This window comes from Cryptotermes secundus, unplaced genomic scaffold, assembly GCF_002891405.2.
Source record: "Cryptotermes secundus unplaced genomic scaffold, Csec_1.0 scaffold2295, whole genome shotgun sequence".
In the NCBI taxonomy this organism is placed as follows: domain Eukaryota; kingdom Metazoa; phylum Arthropoda; class Insecta; order Blattodea; family Kalotermitidae; genus Cryptotermes; species Cryptotermes secundus.
In genome coordinates, this window is record NW_019728526.1 from 49,194 (window position 1) to 66,400 (window position 17,207).

The window sequence follows — 17,207 nt, forward strand, 5'->3', positions numbered from 1 at the left end:
ACCGACTTGTTTCGGCCATACATGGAAACTTCAGCAGCAGCCAGTTGCAAGAGGAAACTTCACATAAATTAACTGAAATTTATGTGACTATTTAAAATACTAGATCTTTACATAAAATATTTATGATGTTAAAATTAACATAATGCTAGCCAATGAAGTGTAAAAGTAAATCATTTTGACGTATTCTGGAGGACAATATAATATGAAACTTAGAATTACTCAGATCTGTTTAGGAGTCTCCAGATTTTGAGAGGTTGTAGTGTTGGCAATACTAAATACGGGTATTTCTTGATTACGCTGTTGATATTGTCTCAGGTGTCAAGACATACATACCAAAAACTCAAGACGATCTGTTGGAACATTCGAGTAATATTCAGAATTTTTCCTCAATAATTTGTCGGGCTGTAGTATTGGTGTTACTGATGAGAGGCATTTCTGATAAACGCCATTGAGAAGGCCTGAGGTGTCATGATCTATACAAACTTGTTTCATGAAGATTGGTATAGGCGTTCAAGCAATATTAAGATTACAGGCATGCCTCGTTTTATTGCTCTTCGCAGACATTGCGTTTCTTTACAATTCTGTCTCTAATTGAAATTTGTGTGTACTCAATCGTTGATCTGTACGTCGTAACTGAAGGTTACATTATTTTTTGTTACATTAAACTCTGTAATAAATAACTCTTATGCTCCGTCCTACAAATTAGCGAAATTTTTGGTAGGAAAATAGAAGACCTTACAACAATAAAAATAAATGCAAAGTCAGCAACTCAATAAAATTATCACAGAACATCAAGTACATAGAAAATACCCTGAATATAAAACTTTGAAGGCCCGTCCACATTACTCGTGCTGGTGCTCGTGCTCGCCAGCCTTGTGTTCGCCAGGCTTGTGCTCGTCGGGAGACTCGTCAAGTTTTTACTTGTGCTCGTAAATCTTATTCGTCCACACTACTGCAGTTGCTCGCCAGGCTTCGGCGCGCGAGGATCCGTATATTTACTCGTAGTGTGTATAGGCTGTAGTCGTATTTTAATTTATTGGCTATAGTTTTTAAATTAAAAAGTTAAAATTTGCTTGTCTAGTGATTTATCATATCGTCCACATTACGCGCGAGCATAACGAGTCACGCCAGCACGAGCACGAGCAGGAGCACGTGTAATGTGGACGCACTTTAAGAGTGGACATGAAAGATCTTGACGTAAATATCCCCGTTAAAGAATGTATAAACATCGTGAACAAATTAATGAAAAAATTATTACAGATGCACAAATTAATAAAGAAATTAATATATTACTGAAAAATTCTATTCCATTTTATTATAGTCGTGTTTAAAGTATGTCGAGTCTTAGGAAACTCGCAGTATTTAAGAAAGTCGTGGAATTTTCAGGTACTTGTCTTCGTGGTAAATTAAATTTTAAGAATTTCTTAAGAAGATTCCAGGCTACTCATGGACCCCTCAGATTTGCTACAAGAGAACTGAGATGTGTTGTTGTGCTTGCATACAAAGAGCGTAGTAAATAATATTGTAGTGCTTATACACGATATTTACTGCAGCAGTAAGACAAAGAGCAGAGAGGTTTACAATATTTATTAAATTTTTAGTATAAATAAATTATTCCACAGTTTCACCCAGGTTTATAATTCATGGAGCTTACTGATAAATTCTGCTTATGCTTGTATATGTCTGATTAGAAATTTTCATAAAAATAATATAACAAATAACAGTGATACTAATACTGTTTTATGACTGAAGCTGAGTGAAGTTACTCGTAGATATTTTGTTGTGCCGATTCAGACTTATCTCTAATATTATTCCTCATAAAGTTTACTTAATATTTCCTACAGGGCTTACATGTTACATAACTCTCAATAAATGTCCAGTGTAGTTGTTACGCAATGTTCTTAGGGTATATACTGCTATAGAGATACAGAGAATGTATTTCTGTAATTCTAATATGAATCGAGAAAACTGATAATCGATTATAAGAAACGATTGGAGTTTGGTATTCAAAATAGAAACGATACATTCGAATTCAAGATGGTACCAAGCGTTAAATTTTCTCTTTTACCCTTTGAATGATAAAGAAACTTGATGAGAGAGTCTGTGCCTAATGCTACCAAAGGTACAAGTATTTTGACACTGCATCGTACTCCAGAAATCATTTGGTTATCGCGTGGCTCCAGTTGAACTGATTAGAGCGCGGTATTCAGCACGGCCATTAGAGCAACCCATGTCATGGAGGCAAGATGGCGGACAGCAAAACCTGTAAGCAGAACCGTTAGATTATTTACATGTAAAGTTCAACTGAGTCATGAAATCGAAGACACTGAACATCCGAAAAGAGTTGAATATGTGAACTGATGAAGATAACGATTTTCTGTGACGAATACTTAGCCCAGAAGAAGCTTTACGTCACATTGAAAGTTCTGCTAACTTTCAGAATTATCGAATCTGAGAAGCAGAATTCCATGGTGTGTGTGTGTCTGCCACTGTTCAACATACATGACCCCACTAAGATGTTGCGACTGTAGTAATATAATGTAATAATTACGTACATAAGCGTGTAACTATCCAAAGATATAAACAAGAGGACGGTGAGTCGGGATAGCGACTATCTACGAGCTGGACGACCAAAAGATCGGAGTTCGAGTACCTGTAGTGTCAAAATTTTTCTCTTCTCCACGTCGTCCAGACTGGCTCTGGGATCTACCCAACCTCGTATAGAGTAGGTACCGGGGGCAAAGCTGCCGGAGCGTGAAGCTCACAACTCACCTCCAAACAGTGCCGAGGTCAACAACATGTGAGTCTATACACCCACTTCCCCATACGCCTTCAATTTATAGTGCTTAATTAGTTAAGCACATGGAGAATTTTACCTATAGACAGAAGGGCAATGAAACAAATATTTTTGTTTCTGTGTAGGTTTTTGTAGTTGAGCAACTTACTTCTTTCCTTCTCGCACTTAGAAGTGTCGCTGCTCTTGCGAGATCCATTCTTACAGATGCATGTACCCGTCTTGCACTCAGAGTACCTTCCCAGGTTTTTGGTGCACTGATCATCCCTCGTGCACGAGTCACCTACTTTTTTAGCATCTGGAACACAATAAGGCAGCTTATCTGCATGTCATCTGGAGGGAAGGAAGTATTTTCGTAAAAAGCAACAAAACTTATCTACGACGGAATTCAAATTTCATGGAAAATTCACTTCATTCATGAAAATTCTGCGCTTCGGGCTATATTCTCTCAAAACCAAGATGGATCACGTCTGCCTCCAATGAATCGAAACGAAAATGAAAAACGATTAAAACTTAAAAACTATAATCACTCGATTTCGAGAAAGAACTGTAAAAACTTAGCGTGAGATGAAGTCATAATCCACAGTAACGTGGCGTGCTGTAGTTGCCGAACATCTTGCCTTTTCATGACAAAACACCGGATGCAGACAGGAACACCACGTGTCCTGCCGATGCTCTGTAATTACATGACGTCACAGTCACGCTAGTAGGCCTGCCGGCCACGGTAGCCGAGCGGTCTAATGCATGAACTGTCTTCGTTCGCTCCGAAGCCGGGATCGTGGGTTCGAATCCCACTCAGGGCATGAATGTTTGGTGTGTGTGTGCACGCGTGCGCGTTTTACCATGTTTGTGTTGCTCCTCGTTTAGTTAGAGGCCTTGCGACGAGCTGTTCACCCGTGGAGTCCTACCGTCTCTAAAATTATCAAGAAACTGAGAAATCAGCCCAATGCCCCAAAGTGGGAGCGAGAGGAGAGAGAAATATAGGTCTAATACTCATTTGAAGAATGTGGTATTCTGGAATGTGAAGCCGTGTAGTTTGGTAGAACTGTATAATCTTTCAGAAAAACCTTCTGCCTCCGTCTTCAGGGTGGAAGTATATACCATATAAACAAGCGGCAAACGGAGCCATAGAAATTCAAAACTGGCACACACCTCGCTTATTCTAACCCGCTTATACAAAGAAAACAAACAAAACAAAACTCCGTGGTTCTAGTCTGTAAGCGAACTATACCGACCAAGCGACCGCCGTTTGTTGGCGAAGTTAGTGCCAACTTCTGCGGATAGAGGGTGTCGCGTGGTCAGCGCAACGAATTCCCACGGCCGTTAATTTCGGGTCTCTAGACCGGAGCCGCTATTTCCTTGAAAGAACTCCTCAATTATCCTCACGAGACTGAATGGACCCCGTTCCAGACCCACTACCTCTCAGGAAATTTCGTAACGCCGGGAATTGAACCTGGACCTCTGGAGCTTTATCCAGGAACTGTGATCACTAGACAATTGAGGCGGTCCACTTATACAAAGAATTGTTAAAAAAATCCGAAGGCTCTGCAGCTCAGTGTTACCGCCTGAGTATTGCATTGTGTACTTCCGCTCAAGGAAATATCGATTGAATTTTCAATGAAGTTTATTTCATAAATTAAATAATTGCTATAAAACCATATATTTAAACATACCATAATGTTACTACTAGTACATCTGTACTTGAATGGAATCTAATCTCGGTTATCTTTTAAGATTTTTGTGACGACATTCAGCCAGAGTAACGACATCAGAGGGCAAAGCAGTAGCCAACTTCGGGCAGAATGCCATTACGCGTCATTGGTCTATATGTTTCCTTTGTGTTCAGTATCACTGAAATTTTATTATTGATTCCATTCAAAGCACAAGTTTCCTGTTATGTAATTGCCACGTGCGGTTTTTACACTCAGTGCACACAGGAACTGTGCCCATCTTCGGTATGTTTTGTCTTTGAAACTAGTGGACGGGTTGAAATTTTTATTGTTTATCTACACTAAAATGTTTCGGGTGAATTTAGTTACGGTTCAGGTCGGTTCAATATAACCTCAATTTTGCATATGCTTAGAGATCAAGTCGAACTTTATACGTTTTCTTGTCGTGCATAAACTCAGGGCTAACAAATTACTTAAAATATTGTGACGTATTGCGCTATGGAGGACATTACCTCCCGCGCCAGCGGTGACGTAACAACATCGGAGCGCTGTTGCTACTACGGTAACAGGCCAGTCAACACCCCCCCCCCCCCCCCCGTGGTGACGTAGCGTGGGGAAACCGCGGTTGCTATGCAGTAATAAACAACCCTCGACACCGTTGCCCAACAACACCTGTAAACAAGGCGACTAGGCAACAGGGAAGCGAGGCGCTTTCCGTTGTCTGGCTGACGGTTTATAAGAGAACTACACTGCCTAAACATCCGGTCATGAGCCGCAGCTGGGGCTCGACACCAAGACAGACAGACAGACAGACAGACTGACTGACTGACGGTCAGTTGCAAATGACTTTTACTTTGACTTGAAGGAGTCAGTTAAAATGCAGCAGCTGCCGAAGACAGTTGGAATATAGCGGCAGTCGCGGGAAGAAGAACCGAACACGTGGTTAGAAGATTTGATGTAATAAATTGTGATACTGCAGATTACAGTAGTAATTGTGAGATTGTAAATTGTGAGATTGTAAATTGTGAGATTGTAAATTGTGAGATTGTAAATTGTGAGATTGTAAGAGCGAGTGGAATAAATTCGCTATATTCAATACGGCGTAAAGTTATTTGTCGCGTTATACACCCAACGCGTGACTATATATATCTTGTTCGATATAGGTAAAGTTAAAGGTAAAGGTAAAGGTAAAGGTAAAGATATCTCAGTAACAGGCCATGGAGGCCCATAGGGGTTCGAGATACCGAGACTCCCGCATTTTCTAGACAGTCGGCTCACTGATGGCGGTGAGGTTGTCAGCTTTACGCACCGGCCGTCCTTTACCCCAAGGAATATTCCTGGTACTCATTTATGTTAGAGGCTGAGTCGACTCCAGGGTCATAGTGCGGCTGGAAGGATTAAGTCAATTGAAAAAATCCACGTCATCGGGATAGGATCCCGCGACCTTCCGGCTTGTAGCATAGTGACTCAATTAACTACGCTATCGCATGTCACCTCTTCTTCGATATGACGAATGTAATGAAGTCAGGGTGCAGGGTGTCTAGACTTGTAACAGCAGATTTCTAGGCCTATATGCAGGATACAAACAGCAACCGGAGGCGCCTATAAATAGAAATGTAGAATGCCTTGAAGGAATATGGTTATTGCACCGGAGTGCAAATCCACTGCTCTTTCGTGCGTCAAAACGTGTTGCAATGGACGGATATGCCTAAGAACACGCACGCTGTCTCATAAAGCTTTCTGTTTCTGGACAATGAAGCATCTTGTATGATTTGAAGCTTTTCGGTTACAATATACAGTGAAGTCTTATCGGACCGTCAGCCGTGTCAATGTGGAGCTGCTGTTGGACGTTTCGGAAACGGTCTCTGTCTCCATCATCAGATCCAGGTTGAGTACATTTCTACGGACTATACTGAGGCCTCGGACAGTACTCCCGCGGATCGATCCCCTCCACTTCTCTCTCTAGCCGTTAACGTTTTTCTCACCCATCTACTTCCCTACTGTACTATCCACTAGTCGTCTAGGTAAAGTTGTCCCTTTGCTTAAATAATTAAGCACTACGCCATGAAGGCGTATGGGAGAGTGGATGTAAGGATCCACATTTTCTTGATCTCGGCACTAGTTGGAGGTGAGCGGTCAGCTTCTCTCCCCGGCCGCTTTACCCCGGGGAAAGATCCGCCTGTACCCATTAGATAAGAGGCTGGGTGGACTCCAGAGCCTGTCTGGACGCTGTGGGGAAGAGAGAATTCTTGACCCTATCGGGATTCGAACTCCAACCTCTCATTCGTCCAGCCTGTAGCCAGTCGTTATACCGACTACGTTATCCTGGCTCCCCCCAGTCGTCTAGCTGTTCTTGAAATTTCCAAAGAGGGGGCTAAAGGGGAATACAATAATAGGGAGATAGGGCGCCGTCATCCTAACTACCCACAAGACTTTTTTCCTTTGTCTCAGAATAAATTATGCGCGGTTGTTTAATTGTGCGATGTGTTCTCATAATAATTGATGTTAGAGGTTTGGATCGCTGGCCTATTTCAAGTCTTCATTCAATATTCGGTTCTATTGGAATTTCTGGACGTAACTTCTCAAATATAAGGAGTTTAAACTTATTTTTACACATTGTGAGAGCAGAGAAGTTGTCTTGGATTTCTGCTCCCAAAATATGATCTCTCGAGTGTAAGAAATATATCTGAATATATACTAACAAGTTCACTCCCTCTGTTGTGGCAGTCTTTTGGAGAACAGTTGTGATCTGCTGGTTAGTTTCAATGCAGTTGATTTAACTTCCACGCAGATGTCATAAAATTTTATAGCAGCTATGATTGTCTATGATACAGCAGGGGCCAATCAGAGGTGTGCAGTTTAGAACATGTAAATAAGCTTGCCTTTTTACTACATAGGAATATTCGAAAACAAAATTACGTACAGTTCACGTCAAGGAGATAAAGCCAGGTAATATTGATCTTTCTAGAAATTTCACACAAAAAGTTGAATACTCTGGTATAAGGCATCTACTCGCAATTATGAGATCTTAGATTGATTGCCAAGAGTGGATTAATTGATTTGAATTAACAATCCTAACGGGGTCTTCAATGGCAAAACACGTTACAATACTTTCACAGAACCGGCTGGTGTAACCTTATATACATGATGTAAATAAATATATATTACAAGGCTCTGTGGTAGATAAATGGGTCCAATCTGATTATATTTTGTTAATACACTCATGTCCGCAAACGCTTTGTTTACGCGCTAGGACCTCTGAAATGTGAAGAAGGACGCCATTACCTCTTACCTCTGCGGCTATTGGTGACACTTACCTAACATTTCTCCAAGAGACCTTACTCGAGCTGCTGGAAGTGGTGCCTTTGGAAGTTCGTCATGAAATGTGGTTCCAGCAAGATGGTGCCCCGGCACATTGCACTAATGTTGTCTGTGAGTATTTGGATGGAACTTTTGGAGAGAGATGGATTTGACATGGAGGCCCAATATCCTGGCCCCAACGCTCTCCTGACTTGACTCAACTGGATTTCTTTCTCTGGGGGTACATGCAAAGCCTGGTGTACGAGTCTCCAGTGGAGACACAACATGATCTTGTGGCAAGAATTGCAGTAGCAGCTGGAACCTTCCGGGAAATGCCGGGAAACTTTCATAGAGTTCGGGATAACATTACCAAGCGGTGCAGAACATGCAATGAATTCGGCAGCCAACATTTTGAGTAACTTTTATAATGTAAAACAGGGACAGTATCCCCTCAAACTTATGCATCGTCTCGGAAACTTTTGTGGCCCTTAGTGCCAAAAGGAAGCGTTTCCGGACATGGGTGTAGTAAGAAAATATGATCAGATTGAACCCACTTATCTAACACAGAGCGTTGTAACATACATTTATTTACACTTTGTATAAGAGGTACCAGTCTTATATCTTGGTTGCATTATCGACTGTTCTAAGTTAGTTTTTCGTGGATCTGCGCCTGCCCAGGCTCTCCAATACAGCTCATTTTATGTGTACCGTGTTGAGTTGCAATGTGATGAAACTTTCCAGTAGAATATACTCAAAAAGGTCACGGCCGACTATTTCTAGATCCTCCATAAAATTTATGACCGTCATATCTTGTTTATTATAGCAGTGGAGAGCCGTTGCTAAAAACAACCACACCATCAAAAAATATTCAGATGTTCTATTTTGAGTCAGGGCGATTGAATGATTCAGGATGGAATTATAAAAAGCAGGATCACTACCTTCTAATTTTCCATTAATTTCCGAGGAACATCTTACTGGTCATGGGCCCACTGTTTAGCACTGTCGAGTCGGAACATTTCTGGGAAGAAGGAAATAATTCACAGAGTTCTTTTATGTATTTTCCTTGATAATATTTTTATTAAGATAGGCGGTAAGAAAGGGTAAAGCTATCCCTGTAACAGACTGCGAAGGCCCATAGGGTTGTGAGACTTCGAGGCTCCCACATTTTCTCTAGAAAATTACACAGACGGCGGTAAGGTTGTCAGCCTTAGGCGCCGTCCGCCCTTTACCGCCCCTCAGGAAGATTCCTGGTACTCATTTATGCTAGAGGCTGAGTCAACCATAGGGCCATGGTGCGACTGGAAGAATTACGTAAATTAAAAAAAAAGTCCACCTCGCTGGGAGTCGAAACCGCGACCTTCCGGCTTGTAGCATAGTGCCTCAACAACTACGTTACAACTTGCCCTTTAATAGGAGGCTTTACAAAATTCCATGCTGAAGTAAGGAGCTAAGTTAACATTGTGAAGAACATGTCACCAGAAGAAGATCTCTGTAAATATGCAGAAATTGTGTTTTGTGGACAAAGCATGTTACGGCTAAGTCCAATAATGGCGGTGCTTATGATGATTATCGTGAGGATGGGATCATAAATGATAAGAACTTCTCTGCAAACGTATATTTATGTCCTTCGGTCATATTTAGAGCCCTCTAACCTGAATATTTGTGTCCTTATTTGTTTAATATAATTTATTTATTTATTCTGTTTTACTGAGCATTCAGTAACTTATATACGCCTAAACTGTGAAATGAATGGAGGACTTGATAATGAATTGGAAAAGATGTGAAGGGAAGCAGTCCTTGCCTAATTTAAGGTCTTGCCTGGAAGAGCCGAGGAACACTACGGAACTCCTCAGTTAATTAATTCGCTTAGTGGGGGTTGAGTCCAACTGGGTCCACTCGGCACAGCGGCCACTGATTGGCCTATTGTAGCCTGCCCCGGGTGATTATGATGATGGAGAATTTGGTGGAATGAAGGTTGACAGGGGAAGCCGAAGTACTCGGAGAAAATCCGCCCCAGATCCACTTTGTCCACCACAAATCCCACTTGACCAGACCCGGGATCGAACCCGGGCTGCCGCGGTGGGAAGCCAGCGACTAACCAACTCTTCAGTTAGGATAACTGGTCACTTAACCTGTATTCGATCCCGAGACCCCCTCCAAAGCAGGTGTGCCAGCAACTCGAATGCGACATTTGGTTTGGTATTTACACAGGTTCTCCCACTCTTACCTATAACTCTCTTTGCACTACACTTCAAAATGTCTCCATTCATCAGACATTAATAATAACAGAATCTTAATCTTACCTGCGTGTACAGAGAGTTTTTTTAACTTTGTTGACCGTTTCGCGGCTCTGCGCTCCACGGCGACCGGTGCGCTGCTTGTCGCCAGGCGCATGCGAATTTTGCCTGCGAATCAACATACCTGATGGCCAATAACGTGTGAAATTAAGGGAAGTAATTAACTTGTGGACCACTTGACAGCATTATGTTTAACCACGTGTAGTGGGGTTCATGCGTGGGAGTTAGTTTATGATTTGTCAGCAGTAAGCTGCAGTTATCAACCGTCTTCGCTCTCTCGATCGCTGGGATCGTGGGATCGAATCCCACTCAAAAGCATTGATATCTGTGTTTGCGTTTATTATGTGTTTTTGTTGTCCTATGTGTAGGTAACGACCTTGCGGCAGGATGATCACTCGTCCAAGGAGTCCTACCGTCTGTGAAAAATTATTATGTAACTGAAGGAGAGGCCAGGGTTCAACAGAGGTCTGAAGTACAATTGATGAATCAATGGATGGATGAATGAATGAATGAATGAACGAATGAATGGATGGATGAAGCAGCGGTTATCAGTTCCAATAGCCAATTGTTCTCAGTTAAAGTTAGTGAGCAATGTATTACGTCATGTTGCGGTATACTTGAGAGGAAAGTATATTTATATATGTTACTCATGTGAAGTACGGATCTGCTAGACAGTGTCGGCGAAAATCTCGACATAAATTTCGTGCTGAAAGAGTTCCCATCAGACAAATGATTTACAATTTAGTGAATAAATTTAGAATAACGGGACTCCAAATAGACAGGAAACGAAGACATGAGCGTCGAGTACTTACTGAGGAGAAGTTAGGTGACACAGGAGCCAGGCTTGAACATATACCTAGAAAATCACTGAAGCGTTTAGCTCAAGAGATTGGAGTGTCAATGTCTAGTGCAAGAACGGCAACACAATTGCTGAAGCTTAGAGCGTATAAAACAATAATAATCCACGCGCGCCTTGCAGCCGTGCGAGCCAGCTAGCAGGGTCCATTTTTGCAGTTGGTTTCTACTGTCTAAGATCGAAGGTGAGATCGAACCGCAGTTGGCATTCTTTTCTGATGAAGCGTGGTTTCACTTGCGGGGATATGAAGAAATACGGAAAATAATTGCTACTGGAGTTCACACAATTCACATCGATCGCCGTGAAACCCAGAACCGGGGGAACTGGTCAACAAAGTAAGAACCCTCCCTGTATTTCAGTAACGTAAATCATTCAAGTTTGTTCTTTATTAAACATGTGTGAAGAGCAGACACCGCCATGTTTCTTATTTCACCCTCGTCGGGAGGCAATCATGCGAACGTCCGATATGTTAGCAGAATGACATCTTTAAATTTGTGTCAAAGAACTGCCTACTGAGCTGGAAAATTTGACTTGAGAAGGTAAACCCATATAGAGATTTTACTGAAGTATCTTATGCAAAGAAGCAACTTGGAAGTCTTAGGCATAGAAGACAAAGGAGATATTTTAACAGATCTTACAGAAATGGGACATAAATTTTGGATTTGTGTTGAGGGGGCTATGTATAAGACGAGTAGTTCATGGTGATACAATAAATCTATTGGTGTAAGGAAAGGAATTTTATGGAGCCCCTGAATATCCGTCGATAGATAGACAAGGATTTTGCACCAGATATATGTAAAGGCAGGCAATCAGAATATTGGTTTGCTTTAAATACAGGTAGCATATAGCACTAAGTATATATACGTACTTTAAGAACTTCGCTTGGAAAACATGAGAAAATTACACATAAAATTTCTTGGAAGACATGTTGGAAAGAGAACACTTGGGGTACCTAGGCGTAGAACAAACACACTCAGTGGTTTTAGTTCGCAATCAAACTATACCGACCGAGCGACCACCTCTTGTCGGTGAAGTTAGTGGTCAGAATTCCTGACTACAGATCCAGAGGACCGGGTTCGATTCACGGCGCTACCAGATTTCCTGAGAAGTAGTGGGTCTGGAATGGGGTCCACTCAACCTCGTGAGGATAATTGAGGAGTTATTTCAAGGAAATAACGGCTCCGGTTTAGAAAACCTAAATTAACGGCAGTGGAGATCCGTTGCGCCGACCAAGCGACACACTCTGTTCGCTAAATTTGTCACCTAGGCATAGATTAGCCGTGTAAAACATGCGGCCCCCATAGCCGCAAAGTGCGGCCCCTCAACTTTTAGAGCTAATTGATATTAAAATCAATATTAAAATTTTAGTAGAAATATTTTTTGTAAAGACAATTTTCCAACAGACCAGAAGACAAGAAGTCTCACGCAGACATAAATTAGCAGGCAGCAGGAAATTGAATGTTTTGCTATTTCTAACATAATTTCTTGTGTAATCTCTATTTTTACATATTGAAAAGCTGTTTGATACTTGTCAAAAATGGCATTTTCTTGCTTTTTAAAACTGTAAGATATGTGACTTTAGGTAATTATATTGAAACTATTTCTAAATAATAAATAGAATTAAATTTTCTTGTATCAAAATCTAATGTATATTTCCATTGTGAAGTGTGGCCCTGGACTATTATTTATAGGGCTGAGGTATCCCTCTGTACAAGTTGAGTTTGACATGCCTGGCATAGATGGTAAGATTATATTAAAACTAATCTTGAACTAAAGAGTGTGAGAATGTGAACTTGTTTCAAGCGGCTAGGGATAGGTTCAGTGGCGGAGTCTTATGAAGACAGCAATGAAATTTCGGGTTCAATAAAATACGGAGAATTTTTGGGGCTAGCTAAATCGCTATCAGCGTTTCAGTGATTCTGTTGGATGTAGTTACAATGATTTTTTTTCCTTGGCACTACAGCCCCAGTGGGCCTAGGCCTACCTCCATGAACTTCTCCGTTCACCTTACAATGATTAAACTACACAAAACATTTGAATTTAAGCTTCCGTAGTACGAAGATATTAAGCCCTAACCAGAGATTATTAACACCAGATTACGTTAGAATTAAAATCTTCTGAAGAATTTATCACGATTACATATGGTACTGTAAACCTAATTCTAATATTTTCACTTACCCATCACCGATATTTGTTCTGGAGTTATAATATCTGAAAGAGACAGACATCCGTATGATAAACTATAAAGAAATTTGAATTTTCTATGAGGAAAACAAGGAAATTTATTTATACAATAATAAACTTCTAAAAGAATTATCAGTACTTTGTTATTACGTAAATAGAGCACAAAACTTTGTAACATATTAATTTTTAAATATATTGTGTAATTTCATAACATATGCAAGGTAACACTGAAAAGCAGGCTAGAACTAAAAATTGGGGTTCTAGGATTGAACAGTGAAATTCTTAAACAAAAATAAACAAAAAAAAAAAACTGGATCGGTCAGATATGTGTGAATCTGTTACTGTATTCTGTCAATGTACGAGTTCTTTTACAAAACAGTTTTCTTTAGTACTATTCAGGAAGAGATTTTATTCATGTACAGATATTTTGTCAAAGTCGGTCGGTCTCACAATTTGGCCCTTCGTATTCCTTTTCGTCTGCTGTTTTCCAAATGGTCGGTCAATCGACCATCATTTCTTAACATTTCAGCCACCTTCTTCACATTTGAATCAGTTTTTTGACATGATTGGACAGTCAGATATCGTCATTTGTGGCGTCTTCGAATCGTTTAAAACACGAAATATATACGTTCCACGCAATGGTCCCTTTACACACACCTGTACTGTTATTTTTCTCCAGTTTCACAAAATAAATTAATCATGATTCTCTGTTCCAAAATTTTACCAATAAAATTTAAAAAAGCAAAAACTATACCAATAAAACAGCATTCCAACTGAAAAAGAAACCCATCGATTGCTTGACATAAGATCGATTGTGTAGTCACGTGACGTAATGAGTTTAATAGTACCAGTGCTGCCAATTGCTGCACAAAATCCCTAGTCCAGTTATAACACACATATGTTGGATGTCTCGCTTCAGCTTTCCCACAGGCGCTTCAACAAAATACTCGATGACTACTTCCTTTTATATCATTTTTAATTCATCGTTCGCAATTACCCTTCCAACTGTCGTTATATAACCCATATAGCCGATAAATCGCTGTTAAATAAAATAAAGAACTGTCAATATTATTTCTTAGCTGCTTATCAACATTTGCAAACATGTATTCTATAGGCCTACCTAAACATAATCCTACTGTGTTACTGTAAATGTGCAGTACGTTTCATAAGCTGATTGTTAGCGCACTCGCATCTGTGAGTACTTACTTGAGTCTTCTGTTGTCACGTTTTGTTGTGCCGACGACATCATTAGGATACAAATGATCATGACCACTGTGCATGCTTTCATGGCGTGTGCAGTAAGTAACCAAGTTTTCATGGCGTGTGCAGTGAGCAGCCAAGTCAGACTGAGGTCTGAAAGTCGCCTACTATTCAAGGTAGGGGATTTACCTGTTGCGCTTTACATGCAAACCTGGCCGCCATCACAGACGCGCCTCGCCCTCTAGTAGGCGTTAGTACAGTGGATAGAAAAGCCCTTGAGTTGGCAACGCGCAGGCAAGTTACTTGTTCCTTAAACGTAAACATTTTGCTGAAATGTTCACAGTATGGAGCCTGCGAGCGTCTGTCGTGTTTATCTGGTTAATTAACGCTGTATCAATTGCTGAGACTAGATGCCATCAAATTACAAGAAGATAGAATTTAAGGTCTGTAAATCGTAGGACAGACACGTAAGTGAGGTGCAGGTCAAGGTCCGTGGCCACGGGAGCTTCCAGATCTTTTCCAGTGGGGGGGGCAGCTAGAGCATTTACATATGAACTTAATGTTTAAGCGGTTTAAGACTGTTTTTACTGATGGTCCTGAAGTATTCAAGACAGACGAATACATTTTGTAAAAACAAACACAAGGTATATAAGATTTGAGGTTTTCACGGCGGTGACTATGAAGAAAGCAGTCTTCTGGGATTTGGCACCGTGTATATGTGGTGTTAACCGACGTTTCGGAGGAACGTATGGGCTCCATCTTCAGGGTAGAAGGAAAAATATAAGAAATCCGCAAGCGAAGAGGCCGTGAGAACCGGTAAAATCAGTCTTCAAGATGGAGGCGATACGTTCCTCCGAAACGTCGGTTAACACCACATATACACGGTGCCAAATCCCAGAAGACTGCTTTCTTCAAACACAAGGTAGCTCGATTTCTGCCCCCCCCCAATTACTAACCAGGAAGTGTTTTCCTCAGTTTTCAAAATAACACAGTCCATATCCTGTGTACAGGCTTATTGTAGAATCACGTTCTGAGCGTGTTAAATCCAGCCCCCCTCCCCCAAAACTGAGAATGAATTACCGCCCTCACGAGATTGAAATATAAACTGAGGTGCAGTATAGTAATTGGCATGAGTGTAGGGTACGGAATCGTTCAACAGCATTTTAGCCACTACTGAATCAACCTCATAGAACCGAGACCTTAAAGAATAGGAGAGACTAAATGAAATTAATGCCGGAACTCAATTAGGAACTTAGCAGTTTCAAACGAAGACGGTAACAGCCATTGAGGCATTCTATAACCTCTCTGACATCCCTTTGCTCTTATAACGTTAATTCATAGTTTCAGCCGCAATAAATCCGCAGATGAATATTCCAAAATTTATCGAATTTCAGTCTGCCATATTTAATCCTGTGATTTTTGGAGAATTTCTCCGAATCACTTAGGCTTGCTGATCCCCATCAAAGGAGGCATACTGACTGTCTCTAAGATTAAGAAACTGAAGTGAAACGAAGCGTTCCACAGATTCCCTAAGCTCCAGAGGGACAAACAGGAATAAACATCAATAATAAATAAATAATTACCCTTACCGTAGTGTGAAATATTCACTCACTCATGGAGCTGAGCCCTTCTTGAGAAACCGTCAATTTTACAACTACTGAAGAGTTTCCCAGCATTTTATGGAACCCGAAGGTTCATTACCGTGATCACAAGAGCCCTCCACTGGTTCCTATCCTGAGCCAGATTTATCCAGTTCATACCATCCCATCCTGTCTCTCGAAGATCCATTCTAGTACTGTCCACCCACCTACGTCTTGGTCTTACCAGTGGTCTCTTTCCTTCTGGCTTTCCCACCAATATCCTATATGCATACCTCGTCTCCCCATTCGTGCTACATGCCCTGCCCACCTCATCCTCCTTGACTTGATCATTCTAATTATACTTGGAGAAGAGTACAAGTTATGAAGCTCCTCACTATGCAGTTTTCCTCAACCTCCTATCACTTCATCCCTCTTCGGTCCAAATATTCTCCTCAACACCCTGTTCTCAAACACTCTCCGTCTATGTTCCTCCCTTAATGTCAGAGACCAAGTTTCACGCCCATATAGAACCACAGGCAAAATTGCTGTAAAATTGGCAGCTTCTCAAGAAGGGCTCAGCTCCATGAGGGTGAGTGCGTAGGCCAAAAGTAGACAACATGTATCGTTTATACAATATGATTCAATTGGTATCACCTTTATAGCCACACTGCAGTAAGAAGAGAACCGTATATATATATACACTCTGTGGTCTGTAGTCCGCAAGCGAACTATACCGACCGAGCGACTGCCCCTTGTCGACGAAGTTAGTGCCAAATTTTGCGGATAGACAGTGTCACATGATCAGCGCAACGGATCCCTACGGCCGTTAATCTTAGTATTCAAGACCGGAGCCGCTATGTCCTTGAAATAGCTCCTCAGTTATCCTCATGAGGCTGAGTGGACCCCGTTCCAGACTTACTACTTCTCAGAAAATCTGGTAGCGACGGGAATCGAAACCAGGGGCCTCTGGCTTTGTAGCCAGGAACTGTGACTACTAGAAAACAGAGGCGGTCGTATATAAAACATAGGCATGTATTAATACTGAGCAAAGGATTTTTTAAAATAATTGATAATTGTGAGAACAAATTATAAAACTTGTCTGAGAGACTGAGCTTTTGTTCCAGATACATCTATATCACTACAAACTTCATTAGCAGCTGAAGCAAACCTAGCAGAAGCGGCTTTAACTGCTCTGAAGGAAGAATATAACTGTAGTCATATTGAGGAAAGAAGCGATTAGAACTGATGGCCGCAAACTTCTGCTGCATACATGCAAGATTGTTACCATCCTTAGATGTAATAGAATTCCAAACTTCATATAGGTAT

At 41.1% G+C, this 17,207-nt stretch overlaps 1 protein-coding gene and 1 long non-coding RNA gene across 2 annotated transcripts in view; one reads left to right on the forward strand and one right to left on the reverse strand.

Moving 5' to 3' along the window:
* Positions 1-17,207, forward strand: part of LOC111865291 — a 90,710-nt gene that overhangs the window by 42,958 nt on the left and 30,545 nt on the right. The window contains exon 2 of the long non-coding RNA XR_004513117.1: positions 17,006-17,203. This is a non-coding gene — a long non-coding RNA (uncharacterized LOC111865291). The remainder of the gene's footprint in view (positions 1-17,005; positions 17,204-17,207) is intronic.
* On the reverse strand, positions 1,078-14,483 carry LOC111865290. Its single transcript, XM_023853188.2, has 4 exons — positions 14,308-14,483; positions 13,096-13,128; positions 2,946-3,092; positions 1,078-2,263 (listed from the first exon to the last, which is right to left on the reverse strand). Exons 1-4 carry the CDS (start codon positions 14,417-14,419, stop codon positions 2,193-2,195), a joined length of 363 nt encoding a protein of 120 aa, XP_023708956.1. The 5' UTR covers positions 14,420-14,483; the 3' UTR covers positions 1,078-2,192.

Bases quoted from the DNA above. Each gene is read 5' to 3' on its own strand.
- LOC111865290 (XM_023853188.2), bottom strand. From the start codon at position 14,419: ATGAAAACTTGGTTACTTACTGCACACGCCATGAAAGCATGCACAGTG. The intron at 13,129-14,307 runs GTAAGTACTCAC...TGTCTCTTTCAG, and splicing joins CGTGACAACAGAAGACTCAA to ATATTATAACTCCAGAACAA. The intron at 3,093-13,095 runs GTAAGTGAAAAT...ATTGTGTTCCAG, and splicing joins AGAACAAATATCGGTGATGG to ATGCTAAAAAAGTAGGTGAC.